The sequence below is a fragment of the Barbus barbus genome (genome assembly GCF_936440315.1).
Source record: "Barbus barbus genome assembly, chromosome: 37".
In the NCBI taxonomy this organism is placed as follows: Eukaryota; Metazoa; Chordata; class Actinopteri; order Cypriniformes; family Cyprinidae; genus Barbus; species Barbus barbus.
The window spans coordinates 7,765,575-7,778,657 of NC_136715.1; the positions used below are offsets into that span (position 1 = coordinate 7,765,575).

General features: G+C 36.7%; 1 protein-coding gene across 1 annotated transcript in view; it reads left to right on the plus strand.

The window, feature by feature from the left end:
- The window catches only part of LOC306856679 (collagen alpha-1(VI) chain-like), a 33,895-nt gene that overhangs the window by 11,750 nt on the left and 9,062 nt on the right, over window positions 1-13,083 (plus strand). The window contains exons 21-25 of the mRNA XM_079396063.1: window positions 3,030-3,092; window positions 3,190-3,252; window positions 3,340-3,390; window positions 3,838-3,873; window positions 4,657-4,719. Of these exons, the coding sequence (XP_079252189.1) occupies window positions 3,030-3,092; window positions 3,190-3,252; window positions 3,340-3,390; window positions 3,838-3,873; window positions 4,657-4,719 (276 nt within the window). The remainder of the gene's footprint in view (window positions 1-3,029; window positions 3,093-3,189; window positions 3,253-3,339; window positions 3,391-3,837; window positions 3,874-4,656; window positions 4,720-13,083) is intronic.

Here is a 13,083-nt window from a genome sequence, read left to right on the forward strand (position 1 = left end):
TTTTCCATCCAGGCTCTAATTGCATAAAAACATAGATCATTTCAAATAGGAAAGCACTGCTGATTGTTTTTTGCAGATAAAAGGAAGACATAGATCATAGTAAGTATAACCAGTAAAAGATAATGTTACAGTCATTATTATAAATTATACCCTGACAAGGTGATCTGGAGCACTTCCACCATACGTTGGTAAATCATATTTATGAGATAAAAAGTCAAAATAATGAGATAAAAAGTTGAAATTATGAGAAAAATTAATAATTCTGACATGAGAAATTTTACTTTTAATGTCATAACGTCATGTCAAAATTTTGATTGGTAAACATTTCAACACATGATTAGGACTTTTTTTCATGATATTTGCTATTTATCTCATAATTATGATTTACTAAAGCATGCTTTTTTTCTTACGTGGCGGAAATGGGCTCCCATAGACACAGAAATCAGAGGGGTCTTGTATTACTCTAAAGGGGTTTATTTTGCAATAATGCCTGTCTGACTGTTAATTATCCAACTTACCATACAGCTTCTTAAAAAATAAAATAAATAAATGTGAAATTAAATGCATTTGTGATTTGATTTGATTTTTTTTATAAAAAATGTATTTTGTGAAGAAAAAAAAATCTTTACCCCCTATATCTTTACCACTTTTGGTGGTCTTAACTTGGCCAGTCTGGGAAACCAGTTGAGACGAGCAAACCAGCTTTGAGCTGGTTTAAGGCTGTTTTTTTTTACACAGGGACCACGTGAGTAAATTGTGTTTATCTCAAGAAACCATTCTTGTCTCAAACAAACTTTTTACTAGTTTTGAGGCATTGAGTAACTCAAGGACATTAAGAGTGATTACACATGCCAGACCTGACTCAAAATTCCCTTCTGAAACAAGCTAATCTGCTGAGATTTGAACCTAAGAGTCATGAGGCTTACAACATCATCAGCAGCTGCACCACAGAACTCCATGCATGCTAGTTCTGTCAGCACATGACTTCTCTCTACAGCTCTTGTAAACTGCCAGGCCAACTGCGAACAGACCAACAAATTTCCGTTGCCTCTCAGGACTCTAAATTTCCTGTGCAGCTTACGTGAGAGTGTTTAGAGCATATGCGTGCCCAGATGGTTCCTTGGTTTCATGGGTTTCTCAAAGTCATCTATTGTTTCTCAAAAACAGCTGCGCTTTAGGTGCTCACATAATCTTCGTTAGTGACTAACGAGGACTGCCATTATCTCAAAAATGCTCTGTTTTGTGCTTGAAGTTACCAGCGAATCACAAGTTTTACTTTTCGCTATGTACTCTTGGTTTTTATTGGTTTTGTCCCGACAGAGATATTTTCCAGTAGAGTTGAGTGGGTGGGATGTGAAAGAACCGAGTGTTCAAATAGGTGGGAATCTGGATACATTTCTGAACTCATGAGCCACTGCTTTCTCAAAGCCTGTTTTTTTACTGATTTAATTTGTGTCAGATACCCCTCTTCGAAAAGTAATGCTGCAGTAAATAAAGAAAAAAATATATAACAAATTTTTTTTTTCTTTACTGAGTCATTTTCCGAAAGTATATTTTTAGTTGATGACTCAGATGTCTAAGGCCAGCAAAAAGCTAAATGTAATAACGTATGATATGATAACTGTATGATTCCAATATGTGGTCATTTTGTCATGAATGGCTCTCTATCTTCAGTCTCCATTCCCTTGACTCTGGAGTTACTTTTATTCTCCACCTTTAAAAGAGAAAGTAATCATTTTAATATGCTGATTTATAAGTGTTGGAAACATTTGTGCTGCTTTAGGTTTTCTGGGCCTTGTGATGCTTTTTTCAGGATTTTTTAATGAATAAAAAATGAAAAAGAACTGTTTATTCAACATAGAAATTTTGTTTTACAATAGACACTATAAGTTAATACTTTTATTCAGCAAGGATGTGTTAAATGGATTAAAAAATGAGTAAAGACTTATTGTTAGAAAAGATTTATGAATAAATGCTGTTCTTTTTTTTTTATCCATCTAAGAATCAAAGAAAATAGTATCACAGGTTCCAAAAAATATTTATCGGCACAACAGTTTAAACTCTGATGATAAATCATCATATTAGAATGATTTCTGAAGGATCATGTGACTTTGAAGACTGGAGTAATGATGCTGAAAATTCAGTGCTGCATCACAGAAATAAATGATACTTTAAAGAATATAAAATTGCAATAAGATTTCACAATATTAGAGTTTTTTTCTGTATTTATGATCAAATAAATACAGCCTTGATGAGACTCCATTAAAAACAGTAAAAATTCTAACTGATCCCAAACTTTTGAACACCAGTGTATACAGTATTAATATATTATTTATTTTCTTATATCCTGACCAAGCAGGGAGATCACCTTAAACCAGCTAAGAAAACTCATTTAGATTGGTTTAAAGGAACACTCCACTTTTTTTGAAAATAGGCTCATTGTACAACTGTTTTTGAATCCATTCAGCCGCTCTCCGGGTCTGGCGGCAGCACGTTTAGCTTAGCTTAGCATAGATAATTGAATCGGATTAGACCATTAGCATTGGGTCGTCAAAATTGACCCAAGAGTTTCGATAATTTTCCTGCGTCATATCATTGCGCCTGCTGCACCCATGGTACGGCAGCAAAATTCCTTGATTATTACGCCGGAATGAGAGTATAGTTCCTAGCTATATCGGTCTATAAAATCGCAACTTTTCATTTTCCGTCGGTCTTAGTGCACGATGTAACTACAGGAGTGTCAAGCTTTAAATCGGAAAAATATAGAAACTCTTTGGTCATTTTTGAGCGCGATGCTAATGGTCTAATCCGATTCAATGATCTATGCTAAGCTAAGCTAAACGTGCTACCGCCAGACCCGGAGATCAGCTGAATGAATTCAAAAATTGTAAAACTCAACTGTTTAACTCCAGGGGAGTTGTAAAATGAGCCTATTTCCAAAAAAAGTGGAGTGTTCTGTTAAGAGTTTTTCAACCCAAACAGAGGGATCTTATAACTTCGGGAATATAATTTTTCCCCATTTCCAACAGGGTGAGTCAGGAAGGGTGGGGGCTCCAGGTTATCGTGGCGATGAGGGTGCTTCTGGGCCAGAGGTGGGTGATATCAACTAGTCTTGATTACCTTTTAACCTGACTTGCTGCTGCATCTGTGACTGACCTACATTTCCCGTGTTGCATGTCTGTGCTTTAGGGAGCTAAAGGGCCCAGAGGAATCAAAGGGGCCCCAGGAGACAGAGGCCTGATGGGAGAGAGGGTGAGTTGATCCTGTTGATCTTTAGAACTGGTTTAAACTAACCAAAGCCAGTTGTCCATTGCTTTAATAAAGTGTTTTTTTTATTAGGGTGAAGATGGACCACCAGGAAATGGAACAGAGGGCTGCCATGGTTTCCAGGTAGAAGACCTCTCAGTTTATTTAACGCCTCGCCTTTAAAGTCCGTGTGAACAGGAAGTTGCTGCCGACATTATTTCAGTATGGTGACGTATGCAAACTGAAATGGACTATTGAATAGAGGGCAGGGTTTTATTTTTGTGCTCCTCCTCTCATCTCTCACTCGCAGCAAACTAACGGTTGGAGGGGCGTGGTTAAGCATATTCTTCCCAAGCCTCAAACAGGAGTGCCATTCCAGAGCTGAAGCAAATGATCAGATTTTGATTAAAGATTACCAAGACAAACATTTTTTTTTTAGTGGATTAACTTGCATGGAATAATTGTTCACATTAAGACTAGTAATGTGCGCTAACAAATTAAATACTGTAAATTTTGATTTAATGCAGACTTTAAACTCATATCTAGTGGAAGATCTGTATTGTTTACGTGCATGTTTTGTGTCATTTTTAGGGTTATCCTGGGCCCAGGGGAGATCAAGGAGCACCTGTAAGTATCCTGAAGATCTGTTTTTGAACACAACCCAATAGTGTTCCAAAAGTAAAAATCCCATTCATTTCTTCCACGGAGAAACTGATTTTGATTGATAATGAATAACACATTTAATTTGTTATGTAATGATACATGCTCATTTCATTTAAAAACATATTTCCAGTAAAGAACCAAATTATTCTTCAGAGGGATCCATTAATCAGAGTTGCCATTGCAGAACCCCCCCCCCCCCCCCCCGCTCTCATAAATCATTGAGAATGATGTTATCCAATCTCCTTATGCTACCAAACAGTTATATATTTGTTAAGTATTTATACACACACATACATACTGTATATATATATATATATATATATATATATATATACATGGAAAAAAATGAATTGGAAAAATCCTCCACAACTGACCTTATAATTCATAGTCTGTGGTTATCATGAAATTCAAAATTATTTACAGATTAAAAGAAATCCTCCATATGGAAGATGATGTTAATATTGAGAATGATTTGTATGATTTATTTGTGGTTTTTATTAGCATGCCTAACTATTGATTCGCAATGTCTTAATTTATCAGGAGTTAGTGTGTGTGTGACTCACAGCAGGGACTGTGTATCGCAATAGAAACACAACAGCTCATCCCTAGCAGATGTAAATAGTCTAGACTGAGGCCGAGCCCAGACATTAAGAGGAGACGGTTGATAAGTTGACACAGCAAAGACAATTCCTCTCAACTAATCTCCCTTCTTCTCTCTTGCACTTTCTTGAACTTCTCACTTTCAAGGGTGGAAAAGGAACCCTTGGACCCAAGGGAGATGATGGAGAGCCAGGTGACCCTGGATCAGATGTGAGTGGCTTTAGATGCATTTGCGCTTATCAATTTGTATCACTGTCTTTTCTCTTCTTTAGCCTCTTTATCATTTTTTTCTCAGAGAAGTCTGTTTTCCTTCCATTTTGACCGTTTTTCATGAAATTCTTCACTTCTGAAGGAATGTTCTGGGTCCACACAAGTTAAACACTGTCCAAAGCACTATCATCAATGGTTTAAATCAGAAATATGCAACTCTTTTGTTAAAATACTTGGCGGCATAAATGCAGAGTCAGAGTCAGGCAAAGGAATGTGCAATTCTCAAAAAATTCTCAAAAAATTCTTATAAAAAAATAATAAAGTGGGCAATATTGTGCAGGTCATGTCATTTCCCATGATGCGACCTGCTGCATCTTAAATACAATTGATTTTTAGCCTACTCTTCATCTTATGTGATTGTAAATTATTTTAAACACATTTTTAAAATTTAACTATTTATTTCTGCATTTTAAAAATGAAAAAAAAAAAATGATGGAATGTTATGTGTTTGTTAAAGTGATAGTTCACCAAAAATGAAAATCCTGTCATCATTTACTCACCTTCTTGTCATTCCAAACCCATAAGTCTTTGGTTAATCTTCAAAACACGAATTAATATATTTTTAATGAAAGCTTTAGCTTCTTGCGTGGAGGAACAGAAATTTCAATAAAAATATATTAATTCATGTTTCAAAGAATTATAGGTTTGGAATCATGTGATGGGATAATTTTCATAGTGAACAATGAAGCACATGTATCATGAAGAGTCCTGGCTCTCTCAGCGTTTTGGTCGTTGTCTCCAGTGTTGAGTTCAGGCAGCTGTGTATTTCTTGTTGTCATGTATACAAGGGAGCAAAGTTTAAGGTCTTGATCTTTTTTAAGAAGACTGTATTTTTATTTACATTAATTTTAAAAAGATAGAACGGAAGACTTAAAATAGTTGATTTTCCATTTTTCATGAGAAAATCACATCCGGGCCAAAGTAAATTATTATTTTTTTTTCAGTAAAGTTACACAGGGTAAACAGCTTAGTCCTTGTTGAATGCATGCATTAATAAACAAATCTTTCTAGAGGCGTGTAATAATCCAAATCAGTTTGGATAAACAAGATCGCTTGAGAGCAGAAATTCATTGAAAGTTTAACGCTTTTCTAAAGCCAGACTCCTCAGCTGGGTTACATTTTTTAACGGCCCCCACACACATTCAGTCCAACAGAGATCTACAGCACTCTCACAAAACAATATGTGCTGCAGAAGTCACAGGTTTGGACACAGCGCTGCTTTTTGTGCCTGATGATTGATTTTAGATGGTGGAAATTGTGGCAAAGAGGCTTGGATTTGGTCAATTAAATTTAGGTTCCTGCTCCTGAGAGGTTCCTGCTGTTCCTGAGATTTTCGATATGTTGTTTTAGAACAGCTAATAGGACAGTTGTGGCAGTGGAGACATTATTGGCAAACATCTTGCATCTTGCACCTTTTTTGCCCAATGAAAATTTTCAAGATGCTTGATTTAGCCAATGCAAAAACAGCCTTTTGAGAAGATGCAACGTCCATTTAGTACACTTTTAGGTGTATTAGTGGGCTTGCTAGTACATATATTTGATTCAACTCCTAAGTTTAACATTTTGGCAGTTCATATGTGCTACATACTGTACATGAATGCCGTAAATCATACAATTTGTGAAAGAAAGGTGTACTATTACTTTTGTAAGTAGACTTAATTTCTTTTTTGTGACAGATAATAAAACATATGAGAAAAAGGCCATAGACTTGCACGTGAATTGTGCTTGAGCCTTATCTATGGCTGAGTTTTTTTTGTTTTGTTTTTGTTTTCCGATCCCACACATGTACAAACATCTGAAAGATGCAATTATTCTCTGCCCTGTCTGTATTTACAAGTGGAAATAATCTGATTTAATTCCAAAATAAACTTCTCTATCCTTCTGGGTGATCAGAAAACCACTAGTAGCCTGGAAGCAAAGAGTTTGATCCCATGCATTCATTATTCAGACTTATTCCCATCAGGAGATGGAAGTCAGCGGGGACTTGACAGGGAACCCACATTGTTATTTATGTTGTCTAGCTGTGCACGTCTGCAGTGCAAATGTTTGAGGAAACTTCCCACACGTTCAGTTCTTTGATCATTCTGGCCATTTTGCACATCTGCAGGATTAAGATAGCAGTATTTTCCTCTGAGACAACGTTTTAGCACTCAGTTTTTATTTGATCTAACCAGCGGGTAGATGCTGAACTGTTTGTTTTGTAATCCCAAACTTGGATCCTAATGGAATAAGTTGTACAAGAGCACAAAAGCATGGACTGCAAACATTTTATTGTCACACCATACTGTAGCCTGTATTTCATTATGTCACTTCCTTACATCTGGAACATATGTGTTGTATTGGGGTGGCACGGTACATGTATTTGTACCGAACCGTCACGCTATGAACATCTCGGTTCGGTGCATGAGGCCTTACGACGAATACAGGCAATTCACCCCAATCCCAAAGGGGACGCCTGAAGTAATGCAACGCTGTTTGATAACCGCCAGTGCCAGCAGAAGAAGAGCGAATGCCATGAGTTGCGCAGCTAGACAGTGACCATCTGCTGATTCTGAATGTGTCTCTCACATAGACTGAAGGAGTATACTTTAAAGCAGGGGTGTCAAACTCAGTTCCTGGAGGGCCACCTGACAAACACACCTGATCCAGCTAATTAATTAAACACACCTGATCCAGCTAATCAAGTCCTTCAAGATTATTTGAAAACTACATGGTTTGTGTGTTGGAGCAGGGTTGGAACAAAACTCTGCAGAGCTGTGGCCCTCCAGGAACTGAGTTTGACACCCCTGCTTTAAAGGCTTGTGCACTCAACTGTTTGTGAAATGGAGCTTTGTGCTCGTGTATCCTACCTCTCTCAATCGGCACAAATCCAAATATTCCATAATATTTCCATATTTGCGATGTAACATATCTGAATGCTAAACTATTATTTATCATGTAAATTATAGGCTTTGTATTTCAGTCGCGTTCCGACAGTGACACAGAGGCGCGCGCGCTGATGTTTGGCTCACTGTATTTTATTTTGATAAAGTACCAACTGCGCTATCAAGCTAGCAATGCTGGAACTGATGTGTGTTTTGTGTGTGTGTGTGTGTGTGTGATTGTAACTGTCATTTGCACTACTATCTGTTCAAAATAAATTAAAAGAAACCGAGCACAGTAGATTTCAGTTTTTTTCCTGTTGTACCGAAATCGTATCGAACCGTGACCCCCGAACCGAGCTACGTACCAAACCGTGACATCTGCGTACCGTGCCACCCCTAGTGTTGTAGCACTGGGCAGTATGACCCCATAGTGTATATTGAATTCCTGACTAAAAAAGGATGATATCATGATATATACTGTGATATAAAATGACCTTGAGTGGCGAGATGAATGTCATCTGTAAACATATAACACATGCTTATATCAAAGCTCATGTTTAATTTTTACATCAAAACAATCTGAGTCGCTTCATTGTGGTTGAACAAGCCGACGCGAAATGGCAATAACTACACATGCTCGCAAGCTTTCATCTTCAGTCATCTGGAGTCGATTTTTGGTGATCTAACACCCAGACTGCTTCACTATTCATCAATGTGTTTGTCTTAGTCCATGCAAAACCAAAAACTTCAAGGAAGTGGTGGAGACATGCATATGTGGAAAGATTATTTTGCATCTGTTGGCTTTTCATGGTGCTTTCTTTAGAAATTATGTTCTAATTTTAAAATTACCGTTATATCACTCCAAAAGAGGAACATTGAGAGAGAGAGAGAGAGAGAGAGAGAGAGATTTTTTGTTTGTTTGTTGAGTAGTGATTGAACACATGTGAATGTTTGGGTTCTAGAAAGGCCTTTATTAATCATACGGGATGTTTACATGCCACACACATTTTGCAGGTGTAAACTGTTTATACATGGTGATCTTTCAGTTAAAGGCATACAGTATACCTTTTCTGCAGACTTACGATATTGGCTGTGTTTGCTAAAGCTGGCATAGCTGTTATTATTTCGAATATTTAGTGATTTGAATGAAGCAAACACATGCTGTTCGACTTTTTTGGATTAAGCAATTGGCTCATCCAAAGGAAACGATAAGTTCTTTTGAACTTTTTATTCATCAAACAAATCTTGAAAACGTATCATTTACACAAAAATTATAAGTAGCAACAGTTTTCAATAACAATAACAATAATAATAATGATAACTGTTTCTTGAGCACCAAATCGGCATATTAGTATTATCTCTGAAAGACCATGTGATACTGAAGACTGAAAATTCAGCTTTGCAATCACAACAAAAAATATATATTTAAAATTTATTCATTTCATTAAATTTATTAATTAAATTAACAGTTATTTTAAATTGTCATTTTTTTCATAATATTACAGTTTTTGTTTACTAGTGGTCAACTGATTTTACCGATATCATTAGCTAGGTTGGACCACACTGGCCGATAACCAATTAATTAAAAATATGAAAAATGAAAGCTCTAATAGTGAACTTCAAAAACAAAAAACAGTACTGAACCACACATTTAAAATGGAATAAAATGTTTGTTAAGTATTAATTATACATCAATTTTACTTCATAGTTCATTAAGTAACAGATGCATTCAATTCAAGCAGTGGTCCAAAACTGTTTATTTAATCCCCAAACAAGCAAAAGTTCACATCAAGAATGAACAATGTTGTGTTGATGAGTTTGAGATTTGGTGTTTGACAAAACAAAGCGAAAGAGAAAGTGTGATCTATATTATAGCACAGCACACAATCTCCAATCCTAGGGTGAAGTCATTATGCACATTAACAGTAATGTGAGACAAATCTAATGCAATTTAATGGAAAGATGTGTGCTAGGCATTCTGTGACGTGGAAGGATTTCTGTCAGTTGCATTAACATATGATTTTGCTGATCGTCACTGGCTTTAAATATGCAACTTCTCTGAATTAAAGGTGGTAACAATAAACTAATGCAAATAGATGGTAACAATCATGGCATTACACATTTAGGGCAGATTTCCATGTGTTTTGGTCACATCGTTTTAACAGCTTATGTTCTACTAATGTTAGTGTCCTCTCAGCCTTAACGGCAAACATACTGTTGTTTTTTCTCTACTAATGCAACATCTAGTCAACATTAGATGTTGCAATAATTAATTACTTTATAATGATATGAAAACATACACTGCGGTGTATACGTACGGTTTTGTTGGCAGTCTTCCGCATCTGAACTGTCCTGCTCTGTGCAGTGCACAGCCTCACATGTCAAAACAAACAGCTTAAGACGTCAGTGATTCACCTCTAGAAGCTGTTCTTGTACTGTATAAAGGCAGCGGACCGTCCTCAGCTGCTACAGGAACGACGCAACCCGGAAAACCCCCAATATGGATTTTTGGAAAACACAGATAACTTCAGCAATTGACTATTGATCCCGATTAATCGGCAAAACCAATCAATCATGCAACCTTTATATGTATTTTTGATCAAATAAATGCAGCCTTGGTAAGCATACACATTTTTTTAAGCTAGCAGCATACAGCATATGTTGTTTTGTTGTTTAATTATTATAATTATATGTTATTTAATTATTATAAAGTAGTGACCCATGTGGCAAGTGACCCATGTGGCAAGGCTGGAAATGCAACATTGCACTGTGTTATGAACAGTGTTCAGACACATTTCGGAAAGGCAACTTATTTGTTTAGCCAGAAGAGATCACTTAGAGCATGTCTGGTGCATATTGCTCTCAAAGTTCAAACACACTTCAACTGCTCACAAGATGTGCTAGTGCTCGTTTTGGAGGGTTTAATTTTACTGGCTAAAGACCCCCTGTAAAAGTTTTGAGTAGTTTGCCATACTTAAGTTCATCTAGAAAATGAAAACATACGTTTGGTTGCGCAAAGATCAAAAAGAAGCAAACTGACTATAATTCCAAAAGTAATCATTAGCAGAATTGCAATTAAAATGTTTACTATGTGTTTTACAACTGAATCATAAAGCCTGACCAGAGGCTCTTCATAATAAACATCAGATTTCTAGGGAATAATATCCACAATAACACAGAGGGAGGAACAATTTAACATGCTGACACAAAGACTGATTTAAATTAAAGTTAAACTTCTATGATTAAACACACACTTGAATGTTTTTGGCTACAATAAGGCCTTTATTAATCAAACGCAATGTTTACATGATACCCAAACATTTTGCATCATATGTGTTTTGGATGTTTAAACTTTACACACAGCTGATCTTTCTGTTTATGAAGACTTCTGTTATTAGTGGTTTTTGTTAAGAAGATCGCCATTACTATTTCTCATACTTAGGGTGCAACTCTTATTTTTATACATTATTACTTTTATAATCAATTAAGCATGATAGCAACCACCAGAACGCCTTAGCAGCCACATACAGTAGCAACTGTAGAATGCTAACATGCTAGTTTGTGTTGATTGATACATAGAGTTTTGTTGATACAGAGTCAAACTATACTATGTCTGAAAAAAATAATAGCTTAACTTTTGCTAGTTTAACGATGAAAAAAATGGTACAGGCACATAGTCCAAAAGGGTTGTACCTATTCTCATAATGAGTCATGGGTGTAGCATGCAATAAACCAGAGTCTCATCTCCCATTCCTTTTAAATGCCAGTTGCACTTGCACCATGGCGGATTCGCTATGGCGGAATTTGCAAGAACAAAGACTGAATGCTTCTCCAGCTTCTCCAGGAAATGGATCATTTTTTATATTTGGCATGTCTGTGTGGTGCATTGTGTGTGTGTGTGTAATAAGCAGAGTGTATGTGCGTTGTGCACCCGCGTTTAGGCGCATATTAACGGGCCCTGTAAATAAATTAAACAAATAATACTGCACCATTGACTTTAGACCAGGTTTTAGTTGGTCAACTGCCTCAAAATAGCTACGTGGCAACAGTGCGCCTGAAAACACCTTGTTTTTTGACCAGTATGCCCATGGCCGAACAGATGAGTGCAAGTGCATTTGCTATTTAAACAATGTGGTGCTGGATGTGAAAATAATAACTGCGTCGAAATGCTAAATTTTTGGGTTAATGGTGTATACATTATTTTGTATACATTGATATTCAGGGCCTCACATCTGCTCCATATGAGGCATGAAGGTGCTTTGCTCTTGCTTATGTTTGATACTGTCTTTCTGCGGGCCAAGAGTGTTTGGAAATGTTTTTCTGTCCTTGTAAACAATTGATTGGGCTCCTCCGGCCTCTCCCAAACCCGAGGGGCCCACACTTGGTCTCGTATCTGTCAAGGTAATCACAATGAACCAAAACAATATTGGCATGACGGCATCATTTAACCTCGTCCCTACTGTGAGCTTGCTTGGAGAACATCTGTGACAGTTGTGGACTTTGAAGTGAAGAATTTGAAGGTAATTGAAGCAGCATGGGAGAGACAGCTTGAAAATAGGGACAGGTGGTTACTATTATCTCACCGCCTAACCATAATCTAGCACAAGACACACATGAAGGGATGAATGTATCTGCTGGGCTGGAGGCAAAACTGTGCAGAGGAAGCTGAATTATTGCCGAACATTTAAATTGTTTATATGAAGCAAGATTGTTGTCTGGGAGAGTTTTAAGCTGATTGTGATGCTTATAGTTAGTGATATAACAGTGATATCCAAAAGTCTGAAAATCTGTAATTAAGAGTTTAAATTAAACCTAGAAATTAACAGATGTTTTGGTATTTGAAAAACTTGTTTTAAATATTGATATAAAATGACGTTTTATTTTATGAAGTCTTATTGTGAAGTTTTGCTGATAATTAGGGGCCAAGCACCGAAGGTGCATAGGCACCTATTATATCCGTTAGCGTTCTTGTTCTTCCGTTTCTTCCGCTGTGGAAGTCTATGGCAGCCCATAGAACTGATTGCAGGAAAGTTGTAAAATTTGGCACACTGATAGAGGACAGTCTCAATACTAACCACAGCAAATTTGGAGTCTCTAACTGAAACTCTCTAGCGCCACCACTTGTCCAAAATTTTAATTTTGTTACGCTAATAACTTTTAAACCGTAAGCCACAAAATGAAAATTATTTTTCTCTCTGAATCCTTGGCTCAAGCCGAGTCGAATGAAGTCCAAAATTAAAAAATCGTAAGGTTTAATTTTTTCGCTATATTAAATTGTTCATAAAACCTACTTTGTCGAACTCGTCCTGGACGGTTAGTCCGATTCTCACCAAAATTGGCTCAGATCATCTACAGACCATGCAGGCAAAAAGTTATGGAATTCAAGTCGATTCGTCCAAGCGTTCTCAAATACAACACTAACGAATTTGCAGAGAAGCAC